The 17180-nt window shown below is 36.7% G+C and overlaps 1 protein-coding gene across 4 annotated transcripts in view; it reads right to left on the bottom strand.

Moving 5' to 3' along the window:
- Positions 1-17180, bottom strand: part of LOC149550689 (phox domain-containing protein) — a 120663-nt gene that overhangs the window by 46062 nt on the left and 57421 nt on the right. For all 4 annotated transcript variants that reach the window (XM_089786248.1, XM_089786251.1, XM_089786249.1 and 1 more), the window contains exons 5-11: positions 15886-16870; positions 15691-15791; positions 15321-15465; positions 15167-15235; positions 14982-15027; positions 13332-13816; positions 5438-5517 (exon numbers count right to left, since the gene is read on the bottom strand). In XM_089786248.1, coding sequence (XP_089642374.1) covers positions 5438-5517; positions 13332-13816; positions 14982-15027; positions 15167-15235; positions 15321-15465; positions 15691-15791; positions 15886-16870 — 1911 coding nt within the window. The remainder of the gene's footprint in view (positions 1-5437; positions 5518-13331; positions 13817-14981; positions 15028-15166; positions 15236-15320; positions 15466-15690; positions 15792-15885; positions 16871-17180) is intronic.

The raw sequence follows: 17180 nt of genomic DNA, 5'->3' as shown, positions 1-17180 counted from the left end.
AAAATAGAAGTGCAATCACTGTACTGGAAGCATGGCATACGAACAATGTGAAGACATTTAGAAAACTGTATGGAGCATACACAAGCCAAGAAGGTGATCTTTCACTGTCGTACGGTGGAATTAAAAGTTTGTACAATAGACATGAGGTTGATGTCGTACAGTGGCTAGCATGGGTGTCTCATATTAAATGCAACTTCTATTCTGTTTGTCGTACGGTGGGCACTTAAAACACCGTACGGTGGTCATTAGATGGCTATCGTACAGTGACTTTGTTGGCTGTCATACGGTGACTTCAATAACTTTTTCTTTTTCTTTTTTTTTTCATTTCAATTTTTTTTCCTTTTTTTCTCCTTTTTTTTTCTTTTTTTTTTTTACTGAGTTTTATTGCTCCTCGATATTTGTCGACAGAACAGGTCACGCATGATATATTTTCAACTTGGAACCATTCACCGTTTCTAGAATTTCCTGCCTATTCAATGTCCATAGCTTTATTGCTCCATTATCGCCCACTTCTCGTATTTGGTACGGTCCGACCCATTTGACTCTGAACTTGCCTGGTTTGATTTCGTTCTGTCCATCATACTTCAACACTAGTTGTCCTGGTTGGAACTTGTTCAGATTCAGGTGTTTATCATGCCATGCTTTGTACTGTGTCACCTCCGTGACCCATTGTGCCTGCAGTCGTCACTCATCAAGTTTATTTAAGTTACACGATCTCTTCCTCGGGTTTTCCATATCACCCCGTTTGTTCTCGACACTCGGTACCATGAATTCCATTGGCTGCCACTCCTTGCCGTCAATAACTATATTCTTGATTTTAGAACCTTCACTCCATACTGCTGAAGTTTTTATTAAGCCCTTCCTCTTTGTCTCCTGTGCAAACCGTATGATGTGTTTTCCTTGCTATCAGCACCTTTCTAGTACATTCATGGTGCATTGTAACCTTTTCTTTCCGCGCGGTCCGTTCACTGTGTTCCATACGGTGGGATCTTTCCTTTTTTTAGGTTCGTACTATATGTTCTTCCCTTCAACTTCAGTCGTAACTGCCTTTCCTTCTTTCGCTTCTCTGTATTCCTTCGGACATTCATTTTCCTCTTCTTTCTCACCTTCGTCAACCCTTAACATATTACAGCTCGGAAAGAGCTTGCAATCCTCCATCTGCCAATGGAAAAGGCCATTCACCGAATCCAAATCATCATCCGTTGATCCATCTTCCAATCGTAGGACTCCTTCCTCATTGGGTTCCAATCACTGCTTTCCTTCATCCTCTTCTTCGGAATCAGATGATACAGCTTCTTCGCCCACCATTTGTGTGTGTAAATCAATAATGAATCGTCGTCCCCTACTTTCCATTGATAGTGTATTCTTCTTCCAGTCATGCTTAACCCTTGCTTGTACAAGCCATCCTCAGCCCAGAATGGCGTCATATCCTCTCCTCTTCAGCAGGATGACGACGAAGTCAAGTAGGAACGGTTGTGTTCCAATAGTCACTAGTTGTGCCATCAAGATTCCCAACGGCTTGATCCTGTGCTGGTCTGTTGTGAGCAACTAAAATGTAGGTGGCCACAACGTCGGCTGTCCCAACTTCTTCCAGGTATCTTCTGGTAGGACGTTTACCCCTAAACCTCCGTACACAATTGTGTCTGAAAGGACCATTCCTAATATACCCCATCTCGACGACCGTCAGATGTCGTCTGGATGTGAGGGCTAACAACATTGGGTCCATTGCACTTGTTCCACTTTCCTTCTCCCTTTCGTCCACTGTACTTGCTCCACTTTCCTTCTCCCTTCCGTGTTCTCCTGCTAATTTAGCAATCGGGGCTATGTTTGTGAGTGCCGATCGGAGTTGAGGCGTTGTGAGCAGCAGATCGTTTATTTTGATTAGTACTTCAGTTTGTAATATCTACCATATGATGTTCTGTTTCATGCAATTCCTTGCTGAGGTGCTAATAGTGTCCTTCAAGTGTACTTTCTCTACCTGCGTTGCTTTCTCAATTTCCACCCATGTTTCCTCTAATCTCTTCTTTTCCTCCACCAGGTCGGGGTACAGTTTTGCTTGCTTCCGTGTGATTGTCAGAACATCCTCTTCGTCCATCCCGATGTAGATCAAATTCACTCCTGATTTTGAGCACTTGGCATCTTCATGATCTCTAGGACTGCACCATTTGCATAACAACTTTGATGCGTTTTCCGTTGTACAGTCTTGGTCAAAGTGGCCCCACAAATTGCATGCTTGGCATTGAACCATCGGGCAGCTATTCGCATCGTACTGAATTCGACTGCGGTTCCCATTATTATTGTTGGTATTGTTGTTGTTTTGCCCTCATCTATTATTTTTGTACCCTCCCGACATGGCACCCTCATTACTAGTGTTTCCGCTCTCGCCTGACACAGAAGCCTCCTAAGTCAAGAGCACTTGTTGAGGTCCTCTTGTTTTCATATTGAAGGGGCATTCTTTTGTGGAATGTCCCATGATCTGGTAGATCTCGCTGAACTAGTTCTTTGGACAGGATCCCTTCGTGTGACCTTTTGTCTTACATTTTGTGCACCATAGCTCATTTCCCTTCGTCTCTTTCTACATGTTCTTAAATTCCTTCATCATTCGGATCATATCCTTCTAGAGAGCTTGGACCTTCTTGCTGCCCTTTTCGTCATCGCTGCTATCTTCTTCTAAATTTGCGTCGTCATCTAAATTAGATGAGCTACTCTTCTTCTTTTTTGTTTTCTGCTCACTTTCTAAGTTCATCGCCCGATTGTATGCTTCAACGTATGATGATGGTCACACAATCTTTTTTTTCTTCTGTAACTTCGGGGGTAGTCCTTAAATAAACCATCTCTTTTGCAGCCCATCTGCTGGCTTACTTTCCATTTTGTTTATTAATTCTTTTAATTTTCTAGCATATACTCGAACTATTTCATTTATTCCTTGTTTTGTGTTGTATATCTCTGTTACGATCTCGTTGTTGTCGCGCAGCAATTGAAATTCGGTGATAAATTCCTTTTTAACTTCTGCCCAATTGGTTAATTTTGGGGATCCGTATCGGCAAACCAATCATTTGCTACACCCCTTAGGGTTGCTAGAAATTATCGCACCCATTCATTTGTGTCAGTTATGCCATTCGCCGTCCAAATTGTTTCGTATGTCTTACAGTGTCTGATTGGATCGGTCGTTCCATCACCATCAAACTTTGGCAACTTCTCTTTTGGTCCTGCCATTATTACTTGATTTTGTGTATGGGCATTGTTCGACACTGCGACACTAGCGCTATTCTACACTCCGATACCGGCGTTCTGCACTTCGGCACCGACAATTTGTATTCCAACACCAACGCTCTGCACTCCGACATTTCGAGCAGTCGTCTTATTCCCAACAGCTGCGTTGTTTGGTGAAGAAGGGTCTTCGCTAAGTGAAATTGTCCATTCCGGAAGTGTATCACGGACAAAGAGTTCACTCCACACTCGTGCTCCTTGGGCACTCTAAGCCATGCGAGTTAATTCCCTTCCGTCTAGATTCTCTTCCCTCGACGAATACCGGTTCAAAAATTTCTCCCTTGCTTCTTCCACTAATTCCACCTGCTGCCAAGTCTCCTCCAACAATTCCTCGGTGCTTCGGTGTGCATCGGCAATCTGCTGAAACCTCTGTCTGCACTCAGCCTGTTGTGCCAAAATTAAATTTTCTTGTGCAGTGCATATTCCATCTTTTCCCTTTATCTTATTTCTATCCTTGTTAAGTTGATTCGGCATTAATCTTCATTCCTCTGCCTTCGTTCCAAGTCCGTGGGCAACAGCACCAAATGTTTACCACATGGGGTAAATAGATTAATGCACACAGACAATAGACAAGAAAAGCAATACTCTTTTTATTATTCGCATATGCCAAAGAGATTACATAAGGCTTACAATGATGATTACAATGATCTCGGATAGTGTATATATACTTCCCAAAGGGGTCCGTCGGCTACATAACAAGAACCTTCCCGAAGGGGCCCATTGGCTACATAACAAGAACCAACGACATCAACCTATTGGCTACACAATATTTATTGACAACAACCATATGCCAAATTATATTGCTACTTCTTTACATTGGCTCAAGAAAAAATAGTTAAGGTGAGGACCCTAGTACTACAATTAACCAAAAATCCCTGGAACACTTCTTTTAAACTTCATATTTTTTATAGTGTTTCTCTTGCAGTAATTGGTTTTGTGCTGTAGTTTCTATTTATTGCGTACTTTTCTGTTCCGTTGCTGTTTCGTTGCTGGATTTGGGTTGTCCTTGTGCTTAATGTTCCATATTTCTTACTGTAACAGGATTTGGGATCTTTCAAAACCCTGCTTGACTTATCAAAAGAATAAGTTGATTAAAATCAAGCGTATCTTTCTTATTTAGCTGGCTAATCCGTAATCCAGCATATCTTACTTAAATATTGTTTGACATATTATATGTTATTGTCAACTTTGTACTTTACGACCAGGTATGGTATACATTGGGAATGTGACCAATAGACTCAAGAAAAATGCCTTTGGCACCTAGGCAAATGCTTATAGCTTGGCATTTTCCCACACCTTCAAAGAAAGATACTGCAAACATATTAAAAATTATTAAATGTCTGTACATTCAATTACTATTTGGCTCTGCTTTTTACTCCAACAAGATTATTTTGTCTAAGGGACAAAAACTGTTGATCTGCCAATCATTGTAAGTCATCCAGGCATTTGAACATACATATAAGTTGATGTCAGAATAAAAAATGCTCATTTGATGCATTAGTGTGTATTACAGAACATTGTAACAAATCCTTACATGTTGGGATTACATAATTACATTGGGAGAAACTGTTTAGTCTTCTGTATGTGCCAGTCATTCAACCATCAGTCATACTAGAGGAAAGTTCAAATGCCAATGGCTGTATGGCCACCATGGTACAGCATAGAGCATCTCTGCTTAAAATCAACAGGTAATTACTTAAACTTTCAAAGCTTAGCATAACATGCTTTGAGACAACAAGTCATTCAAGCATATATTGGTTCAGTAATAGGTATTAAACTGCCCATTGGTTCTTGCACAAAATCTTAGTGAAAAATCTACATGAAAAGAGTATGTTAAATATTCAAATATTTCAATTCAATTCAAGGAACTGAAAAAATAAAAAATATACGATCATTTCAATTCAAGGAAAGAAAATAGAATAGAGACAATATTCAAATATATCAATTCAATGAGACGAATGGAAATAACAATCATTTACAAGCAATTGTAATGAGATAAAGTAAGATGTTTAAAGACCAAAACATGTCAAAATGAAGCAAAAATGAAAAAATAAATTGAAACTTCTGCAATGCACATGTTATGAATAGTATCATAAATCACAGAGATTTTAAACAGGTCTTTCTAGGATTTTAAAGTAAAATATACCAACGAATCAATTATGCTCACCTCACCCAACCTCTTCGTTTTAGTTGAAAAATCTTATCCACTAGATTCAGCAATGGAACAGTTAACTTTGGTGGGGTCCACTGCAATCATGCCAAAGCATTAAACTATGCTATTAGTGACAGAGAACAAATTACGATAACAATAAGAATTGGCATCTATTATCTCACAAGAAAAGCATCTGAAATGCAGATTTGGGATAAAGCATCTATAATGCGGATTTGGAATTTAGAAATAAAAAAGACGTAATTAGTTGCATGTTCCATCATGCCTATTACAAAGAATACAAACATTTGATTATGGTAAACCAATTGTGTTCAAACCATTGTATCGTTGTAAGTTTCCTGTATGGATATAGAACTAAAATCAAAGTGAAACGCTGATCTATGCGATGACAAAGACAACACAAACACAGCACAAAGAATACCCTTGGGATTGGGAAGGATTTTAGACATGAAACCATACTTCCTCAAAACTTTGCCCTTGTCATCTAGCATGAGAATTAGATGATAATTTTAGGAACCAAAATAAAGAATTTGCCATTTTTTATTGGATTAGTTCGGGCACTAACCAGGCCCAGGCTGTGAGGTCATAAAGAGGAGAGCTTCATTCCGGCACACTGTCCCCTAAGGACCAACATAGCCAACACAACAAATGAGCACCCTGTGATTTGACAATGGATCCCTTGCAAATAAATGACAAGCGAATTGTTCCACCACACATCCATAAGCAAGAATTTTGAATCCACCTCTTTAACTCGACATAGTTTTAGTTTTGTTCTGCCAGATACAAAGGAAACCATGAAACAAGATAACCTCACCTAGCACAAATATTTCTCTGTGTTATTAGTAATTGTCCACATGCTATCCAGCATTTGGATAAACATCTGAGCTATAGAGAAGGAGAAAAAGAAGGCATTTACATTGTTGTTCACAAGTGCGCATAATAGGTCAAGGGGTTTTGCTGTGAGTTTTTCACACCATCAACCATTGCAAATGGGCACCCTCTCTCTTTGCTTTAGCAGTAGGAGTAGGTGGTCTTCAGAGTCTTAGCTATGGCAAATTCAAGTCTCCAAGCCATAGAGGGGAGCAATTTTGAGTTTGTTAAATTCGGGAAAGGGTGGAGTCAAGAGGGGAGTTTAGAGCTAGTCAAGTCCCAGTACTAGAGAGTAGATTCTTCTTCAAGAATAGGGTAAATCAATTTTGACCAAAGCCTTAATAAGGATGGTCAAGTGAGGTGTAAGTGCTCAAGTTGGACCAGATGTGACCAATAGATAAGACATCCCTTGCAACTTCACTGTCAAATAAGGAAAAATCCTCAGCGCGGAATCTACCTGCCCCTCATGATTCACAAACCTCTCCACACCTAAAATTGCACCCTCTCTATAACTTGAAATCCTGGCCTACCTGTTAAACCTGCCTGGATATCTATGCCTTAAGGTCATTTGGTGTGATTTTGGCATAAAGTAAAGGTCAACTATTAAAGAAAAAATGAAAATCAGACTATGACGGAGAAAATCGGAGCATGGAATCAGATTGCGAGCTCAAATCAGATTGGCGAGAGAGAGAGAGAGAGAGAGAGAGAGAGAGAGGGGGGGGGGGGGGGGGGGAGACCACCTTGAGGGAGCAGAATCAGCCCCCTGCCTAGGATTTCCAGTTCTCTGAGGCATGAAATCTCCACCCCCAAATCTGATCAAGTGATGGATGCGAGATGGAATTGAAAATCAGGGCAAGATCCTCAAATCACCCAAAGTGAAGATAGGTATTTCAAGCTAAAATGAGGAAGGTTGAAGAGACAAAATGAGGGTAAGCGAGCTAGAGGGAATCCTTGGGAAACAGCAGAACCCACTGCCTTCCCAGGAGTCAACATTCTGAGATATCCCCATTTCCACCCCTTCAAACATAGACTATTTGATATCTCTCTTTGTTCTTTTTTCTTCTTTTTTTTGGGGGGTCGGGGGGGTTGGGGTCTGGGGTAAAGTCCACCAGCCTCACAAGATTGGAATCTCCAAGCTGTCACAAATTCCACCTTGAGTTGAGAGGCTCCTCTTTGCACAGTTGAAGGAAAATGAACATAAAAAGCACAAGGATGTAATCAAGTCTTAGTGTAGGTGTGCAGAAATGAGCAATATTGGAAGATTGAACTTGAAGTTGTAGAGAATGCTATCCCCGAGGGTAAAATCCTCTCCCAACATGAATGAGAATCTTTAGACCCTCCCAATTTCCACCTTGGGCTGGATGCTAGAATTTGTTTTTGAAATGATGCCATTAGATCATGAAAGGGAATAGTAGATATCTGAAAAATGAAGATTAAGTCTAGATAAAGAAGAACTCCTTGACGGTTACCCCAAGGACAAAATCCTCACTCAAAGCAAATTTCCACCCTTGGAATGAGGCTTCATCAAACATCATATAAAGGGGGCAACTTTTGTTGATTTACAGATCTACTGCAAATGTATTAACACTGCCATGATGTTTAGAATGTGTTTTCCAAATGCAACAATCACTTACATTTATATTGAGTATAAGCCATGAATAAACCTATTAGTTAATCAAATAATTCATATAATAATATACTTAATCATAATATATATATATATATATATATATATATATATATATATTTCTCTCATATATTTATATCTCAATTATATCTCATATAATTATATATATGTTTATCTGACAGAAGCTATGAAACATCAACACTACCTCTTAGCTAGGGAGGATAAACACAAGGATTACCTTGAAGTAATATCAAGTTAGCAAGATTGAGGATATCTTTGATCAAAAGATATTCATCATTTTGATATCACATTTGATATGAAGAGCATTGGTCTCCCAGAATATCAACATATGATATTCACCAACTACTCAATAACGTTTCATATCACATCTGATATCACATCTGATATCATGAGTATTGGTCTCCCAGAATACATGACATTCACCAATTACTCAGAAATTGTTTGATATCACATCTGATATCATGAGTATTGAAATATCAATGATATTCACCAAATACTCTTTGAGTAATGGCCTCCCAAAATGTTTAGATGCAAGATATTCACCAAATACGAGTAATGGCCTTCCAAAACATCAAGTCGCGTGATATTCACCAAGTACTCTGTGAGTAATGGCCTTCTAGAACATCAAGACACATGATATTCACTAAGTACTCTTGTGTAATGGCCTTCCAGAATATCAATATGCATAACATTCACCAAGTACTAAAAAAAATGTTTATAAGGTATGTGCACACGCATTCTCATAATGCTTACCATATAAACATCCACCATGCAAAGTATAATCTATTATGATCTGCATAGACATCGTAAGATACGCATCATAATAGAAAATTAAGTTATTGTAAGATCGTCACCTTTCAATAACTTCTGCAATTACAAGTGACATCATTTTTTGGAAGTTGTCACTTCCTCATGATGTACACAAGGGATAGGCCCATTAAAATCACATATTCACAAGGTATATTCATGAATCACAATCCTATTGTATGCTACAATTTATTGATCACTGAAGAATCCATCTCAACATAGTTTACTCCCTCTGGATCAATATGATCGAAATTACCAAAAGTTGACTGAATCATAACCTCTATTTGCTCCCTCTCTTTCAAGGTTCTCTGAAATGTCAGTCTCTCTCAAAATATCAATCTCCTTCTTTTTCTTGCAAGAACGTTCTCAGAGGAAAAGATCAAGGTAAATAACTCATAATATATAAAAAAATACAAATAAGATAGAGACTTCATTGATTAAATAAAATAATCAAGGATAATAAATAATTCTCCATAATGCTATAAGATCATTCCAATGCAATATAGATAAATATCTAATTTAAAGATATACTTTAATCTATATTCACTTATATTCATAAGAGATTATATTACTATCTTGTTGCACATCAATTAATCCTCTTTCATTTAATAATGCCAAATTATTAAATTGAAGGATATTTCTACATATATATGCATTTAATATTTATTAGAAATTTAATTATTTTGTCAAATTTAAATATTTATAAGACATTATTCCTTTGAATTGACAAATATCTCAAAATATTCGAATATATATATATATATATTCGATTATAATATCTAATAGATATTGAATATATAGAAATCAATATTTATGAAATAAACTCGTACCTTTTTACTTACCTTTCTCTACCCACATGAACCTTGGTGGTCATCTTATTATATTATATCAGCTTTATTTTCTATCAAGATCTTTTAACCTATAATACCGCCACCATGGAAGTTGTTCAAGAAGTCACCGCCACTATGGAGAGTTCAATCCTTACATTGTGCCAATTTGATTTATATCTGTCTTATATTTCCGTTAGTTAAACATAAACGCCCAAACTGTACTGGTGGTCTGCGTATGATCCAGGATGATTGGCCTTATTTCCCTTTCCGCGAAGTCCACGTGGGAGCATCTCTGTAGACATTACAGTTGGTCTGAGAGCAATTAATTGACTTTCACCTTCAATGGCAAGTACCACTTGTGAATCGATTAAAACAATGGTTCAACTGTGGGAATTCACCCTTTTTAAAATTTATTATTTCTTGACCTGTTTTGGTTGACAAAATCATTAACCTTGTCTTGCACGGAAATTCTTGTCGCTTGGAAAACTCTATCGAAGGTCATGGGTGATAAATATGACTTTGGTACGAGTAGATGGTGAATCCTCCAATCCTCTTCCATCAAGGAAAGCTTTTCAGTCAGCATTGTATATTCCTCTGCAATGTCACGCTTTAATGGTCTCATATTAATCTTGTTGGCAATGATAACGATGATGAACAAGCAAGTGCAAGTGAAATCCTTTCGTGTAGATATGCAGCACATGTGTACTAGAAATTACATCACTCATACTGTACATATAAGTACTGTCAGGCTCAATTATTTCTAGACCATCTCATAGTAGCACCATCGGGTCCAAGGGAGAAGTCCTTATCATCCTTTCTTGCAACTGATAAAACAGATAAGGCCCCGACCATATGAATATGTTTATTCCTTTTGATATTGGAGAGTCGCAGAATTTAGGAAATTGGGAAGCAAATGGAAGTTTGGAAAGAAACCCAACATCTCGACTTACTCATGGAATTCAGAATTCTTCAATCTTTGCCTTAGACTATCGATCGGGTTCAACTGGAATCTATGACATTTATCAAAAAATTTGCTCAGCATGGGAAATCATAACAAAACCATTTCCAACAAACATCTCTTTGTGGTCAATGACATCTCTTCGATGCATCTGGTTTGCAAATTAGAAGGTGACATGGTTTCCCCAATGTATACAAGCAAACCAGCCATATGATATTGCAATGACTCTTTTACAATGTGCATCCTATTCCATGTTAGCCAGCCAACACAACACTCTCGGACAAATGAACAATGGAATGATTACAGGAACTCCTGTTAAGCACAACATGATATGAACATTTATGGCACATCAAACTTTTGTTGGCTGCACATAAACTTGCAAGACTCTATATTGCTGAAGTATATATTGAATTCGGCAGAAACATTAAAGATTTTATCCCTTTATTATTAAATCTCACAGTTTGGGCAAAAGAATCGCCAATTTATAATAGTTATTTTGCACAACAAATATTATATAGATCCTTACAGGTGCAATATCTAGTACTATGACTTCTGTTTAATACATTAACTTGTCTCTGATACCATGTTGATTTTCAGATCTGCTGTAAATGTATTAACAATTTAACACTACCATGATGTTTGGTATGTGTTTTCCAAATGCAACAATCAGTTACATTTATAAAGTATAAGCAATGAATAGACGTGTCCCTTCATGGGACATGTCTAATTGTTAATCAGATAATTGACATAATAATATATTTAATCATTCATATATATGTATCAACAACCTTATTATAAAGGTTAAAGATTTAAAAAATTATTATATTTCCTCAGCAAAGTCGGCCTTAAGGGGGCCTGAAAAACAATTAAATCAAGTGATTTTCATTGGCCATGCTAAAATTGGTGCTCAACGGGAGTTACAACTAATTAATGATTTTTTCAAATTTATGCACTCCAAATACATTATGCAAACATATGAAAGTACCAATCATTTTTGTGAGGATGCATGACTTAGTTTTGGAGTCACCAAATGACAATAAGTTAGAAAAAGAAAATGATTGAAAATATGTTCAAAACCACAACAATAGAAAAGCATTTGAATAAAAAAGAAAAGAAAAACTTTATACTAGCTGGAGAGATTCTGAAGAATACTTGGCGAGTGCTTGTCAAAAACTCAGCAAGCAAGTCTCTAGCAAAATTTCTTGCTGAGCTCTCTGTTAATGAATACTTACAAGTTTTTTAAACTATGACCAAATTCAACTATACTGAAGCTAAACCTGAAGCAGCAACTCCGAGTCAAATCTAGTTTAACAGATCATGTTTGGCCTAATGAAGAACTTATTATGCATACACACTCAAATAGGTATTGATGGAGGTTAAGAAAGGTAGCTCTCAAGGCCATTGATAAGTGAGCCACCAATTGAGACTTCAATAAAGTCATGTGAAACTTAAATTCGTCACTGTCAAAAAATTGAACAGAATGTAATAATGAAGATGCATGCTATATGAGTTCTTAAATGGCAAGGTTTAGTTGACAGTCATCCTGAAGAACAAAACTTGGCTAGAGGCCTAAAAATCCTCTATGATCTGATATGTATCTAGTCTAGCACAAAAAGAGGAACCATATTTTAGGATGGTAATTTTTGTAGCTTTACCAAATAGTAATCATCAGTCAATGCATGTAAGGTATTTATTGTCTTCAATATGATGAAGGCTGGTCTTAATTAAGCCCTGGTTTTCATGCAGTTAAAAAGATCACATCCCATCACTGGATTCTCTTAGATTCAATGTCTCAGTATGTTGTTAGGTACTTACTAGGAACAAGATTGCAATGCATATGGTTTGCTAGCCATGCGAACAAGTAACCTCCTGGAATACTCCATGGCAATTTAGTGACTCTTTGGACATCCCCAAAACTTAATAATAAGCCAGTAATCACACTTGTATATGTATTGGCTAAGGAGGATGAACATATTGGCTTTGCTACTCTCACCTAAAGATCAGAGTCCTCAATATGAATGTAATGTAGCTGCAAACTAAGTTTAATTGCTTAATATGTTGGTCACATTTAACAATGTAATAATACAACATTGAAATTTAAGAGATGCTAGTTAAGAAATGGGTTATATACACTATAGAAAAAAAGTATATGACAGGCATGAATACATACAATGTATTTGACAGAATGCGGTACCGTAACTGTCATCACACATTATTTAATCTAGCTGAAAAATGAGTTTTGTGATCATCTCTAAAATTGAAAATGTAAAGTGAAATCTCCAAGTTAAAATGATTTTAAATATCACTTGATAAACCTTAGAAATCTCATGTTTTGCATGTTTTGAGGGATGGGAGCTATTGAAACAGAATGGCATTTTCTCTCGGAGTACACAGCTTACGACAACATCCGAACTTATTAGGATGTTATCCTAAAGGCAGACAACATGCATAGCTTATTTGAAGTTGCTAAGATCAAGCAAACTGCGGATTTCTTGGTTAAGATCCATATCAGAAGATTGGAAATCAAAAAGAATATGGAAATTGCTTAGTGCAGCATTCATTTGGTCCCTTAGACTGCTGTGGTCTCGTGGACATCATTAAAACCATACATTCATATTAGCCAACATCAATTTTTTATTAGCTGTTCTATTAATATCATGGATCATTTGCTAAAATGCATAGTTTTTGATATATAAAATTGCTATGGTTTAATTTTGGATGAGGGTTGCTCCTAAAAATGAAGGTCACAAAAACTAAGATACAAAACATTAGTCTTACCTCTAGTGGTTCTCCACGTCCATTCTCAACAATGTCAGACCCAGTCAACGAGTCAACTGTAGAACACCCATCTGAACCAAACCTTTCAAACTTTCTTTCAGACTGTTGAATTCTCTCTATATCCCGACCCCGTACTTCTTCAGTAGATCTCACCATTATTTTAGGAGGAAAAGGTTCAAGCTGTATTTCACCATCTGAGTGCCATCCATCACGTACTGTAAGCAAATCACCATCTTCATGTACAATGCTCTCACCGACACATTCCTCATCATCAGAAAGACTTTGGGATCGACCTATACTCGTGCAATTTGAACCACTCATACTAGCTTCCTCAGATATAAATGGCAACTTCAAAAACTGATGATCCCTTGATGTTGTAGAAATCCCCTCGGCTAAGGATGAGACACCAACAACTTTACGTCGAAGACCATCAGAAACATCTTTAAGTTGGCGGACAATATCATCCATAGCATCATCCACATTGACTGAAGTGACAGTGAGCACCAGAAAATAGTTAGATTAATATGACAAAGTGCAAAGGCCCATTATTACATAGGATTTAGAGCTACAATTCATTATGTTTATAGCATAAATTGCCTTGTCTTTTTCTTCATCTTGATCATTTGAGAATACATTGTAGCAAACCAAATAACTGATCTCCAAGACTCGAATTAGTTGAGAAAGATCTCTACTAGACCCTTATTACAGACCAGAAGTCATATTTTCTCTAGATTCTCAAGAAGAACAACATTGTTTCGGATAAAAAGTATATAGTTCAAGGGAACTTCACGCTTATATTAGAGAAAAGAGAATAAACCATGGATAAAAACATGTTAAAACTAAAATTTATAGAAATATAAGTTAAGCATGATAATAAACATAAGTATTGAAGTTCCATGAAAATATGATATAAGAAATAACAGGCAAGCATAAATGAAGATCAATGCCATTGCAAAACATAGCAAAAACCTCCATTATATGCACAGACATAAAAAATACTGAAAATACAAACGGTGGTGAAAAGAATAGTACTACATAAAGAATTAAATAATATAGAAGTCAAAAAAGGGAAGCTTGGAAAAGATAGAAGGGAAGTGTCCTAAAATCATCAAGCAAATATGTATATATTTCTGTTTTTATATGTTTTTGTATCAAAGAATCCAAAAAAAATCCCCAACTTGTGAATCAAACCACTGTATCCAAACCGGTAAATTGGCTTCTAGCAACCATTAATAAACATAAAATTCATTATAGTCAAAGCCATAAAGATTTGAATACAACTATGAACTCAAGATAGTGCAAAAGATAACAGTAGCCAATGGAAAGACCATATGAGAAGTAATATTGCAGTTCATAACAAATGACAAATAAAATATGGAACACCAAAATGGGGCCTTTGCAAGTGGAGAAACTATGTCTGGGGGAAAACTAAATAAGCTATAATAAACAATGATACTTAAATCAGCACAGGAAATGTGTAACTATACTATATTCCATTGCATAAGTGACCAAGTCTACAAATATGTGCAATTTCAGTTGAACTAGGTAAAAAATTGTGCACTTGCAGGATAGTTAAAATCTCTCTAGTTTTTGCAGAAATTGAGTATCTTAAGCTTTTTGCAATAAAGAAAAAAAGTATTGGAAACATACCAGCCAAAGTTTTGATTACTGAAGGAGTCTTCCCATAAGAATAAGTCTGCAATAAATGTTTCAGTTTTTTTTCAAATTGCTCTATTCATCTACACAGAGGATTACTTTATCATGTCCAAGAGCGCTCAAGAACAGCACCACAAGAAATATTTTGGAATAATGTCAATCATATTAATATATGATACCTTTGAAGTGGCACTCAGAAAGTCCCATACTTCATGTTGTTCAGCAACGTTCGGAATGGACAATATATCCTGAAAATCCAAAATACAGTCAAATTAATACAGATGAGTAATTTTTTAATAAAACCCTACTCTTTTATGCACAGGGATTTCATACCTTTAAGTACTTGTCTAGGAGAATACATCGTTGTTGAACAAAATAATCATCAAGGCTTGAAGAAAGAAAACGTTTTGGAGGTAAATGAAGTGTGTAATTTGGTATATCTCGCAGACGCCGGTGCAATTGCTCGAAGTTACGATACCTGCATGAAAGAAAAAAATCTGAAATTTTTGAAGGGTAATATTTTGAAATTAGCCCCTAGTTCACTGAGATCAAAAGTTCAAATATAATTGCTGAAAATTTTAATACCAATACTTGTTATCGCATGAAACACAAATGATCTGTGAATCTGATGAAGCATAGCAACCTCTCAGAGTGAAAAAACATTTGATGTTATCTGACAATATATGATTACAATAGACTCTACCTTCTATCAACAAACCATGTTTGATTTTCTGAATTTGTCACGGCAATGGAATAAACGGCAAAAGATTTAGACCCAACTTTCTCAAAATGGGCACCCAGCACCTGTAGATGCCATATCAAGTTTTAAACATCTAAAAGCATTAAAAATATAAGAACATGACCACTCTCTCAAAAATTGCCAGGTTGCAATACTTACCCAGCATTTCAGCTTGGAAACATGTGTATTCCCTGTCTGTAGACATAATTCTGTAGATGTGTTTTCAGAATTATTGAAGTTCCTTGCTTCACCTAGCTTCAAACCTTGTAATTTCTTTGACTCCCAAGCCTCTGCACCATCTGGTAAGCATGGTGTCTCTACACTTTGCCAAGCATCTGATGGAGTTCCACTAATTTTGGATTGCTTATGGTGGATCTTAAATGTCTGGATTCCGTGCCTTGCAGTATCTTCTTGCTTTCTTGAAGTTCTATCTGTCTCTAGCAATGTTTGCTGACTGACACTTTTCCTACCATCTACATTTTGAATTTCTTTTCCACCAACGTCTGGCCTACTATCAAAACTTGATTCCAATCCTAGTTTCTCAATACTTTTCTTCATGAGCTCTGTTGTCCCAAGCATCTCTGTTGTCGTAGACTTCCGTGTTTCTTTTAAGGGGATAGATTCCTGAACCTGCATAATATCTTCCTGCTTTCTACCACCTCCTATATCTTGTTTAGGAACCAATGATTTTACAGAAGGCCCTGATTTCACATGACCTATATCAATATCCTTTTTTTTATAGTTTCGACCTTTAGTCCAAAGGTTGTCTAGGTTTTCAGGAGCAAGAACCTGAGCTCTTCTTTGTCTAACAGCATCTAATGTCTGTGCCCAATCTGCAGGTCGAGAATGCAAATAACTTGCGGCTTTAATTTGAAATTCTGAATGGCTGTCACAATGGGATGAGCTTACTCCTACTCCATGATCGTTGCTTTGGACTGGATTTCTCTCCTTTGTAAATACTTTACCCTCAATAGCTTCATTTAATTCTGGACCACTAACTTGTAAATCTTGTGAGATATTTTGACTTACAACTCCTTTGGATGACTTGCTATTAGACGAACCAGCTGTTTCCTTTCTGTATGGATTCTTGCTCTCTGATTCTTTTGTTGAAAGCACAATAAATTCAATGACCTCATTTATGAACCTGAAGATCATGCATATTTAAGAAAAACATCTGTAAATTTCTATTTTTGTTAAGAAACATAGATTCCTGTTGGTGGAATAAAATAACTTGAAACATATAGTTTGAGTTGTTATAATTGTTACGGAAATTTGATTTAAACAGTTATTTCTCAACTTCAAATAGACCTTCAGAAGCGAAATTTTGTATTTAAATCAATAAATCAGGTAAAAAGTCAATATGTTCCTGCAGCAGGAATTGAAGTATTATGGAATCTGTGGAGCCTCCTACCAATTGCCAGTTCAATGTAACCAAGGAATGATAGGAAACCAGT

The sequence above is a fragment of the Cupressus sempervirens genome, chromosome 6 (assembly GCF_028749045.1).
Source record: "Cupressus sempervirens isolate cs-2001-9-10 chromosome 6, ASM2874904v1, whole genome shotgun sequence".
In the NCBI taxonomy this organism is placed as follows: Eukaryota; Viridiplantae; Streptophyta; class Pinopsida; order Cupressales; family Cupressaceae; genus Cupressus; species Cupressus sempervirens.
The sequence above is the reverse complement of the archived record's forward strand: the minus strand, read 5'-3'. Positions and strand labels throughout refer to the sequence as shown.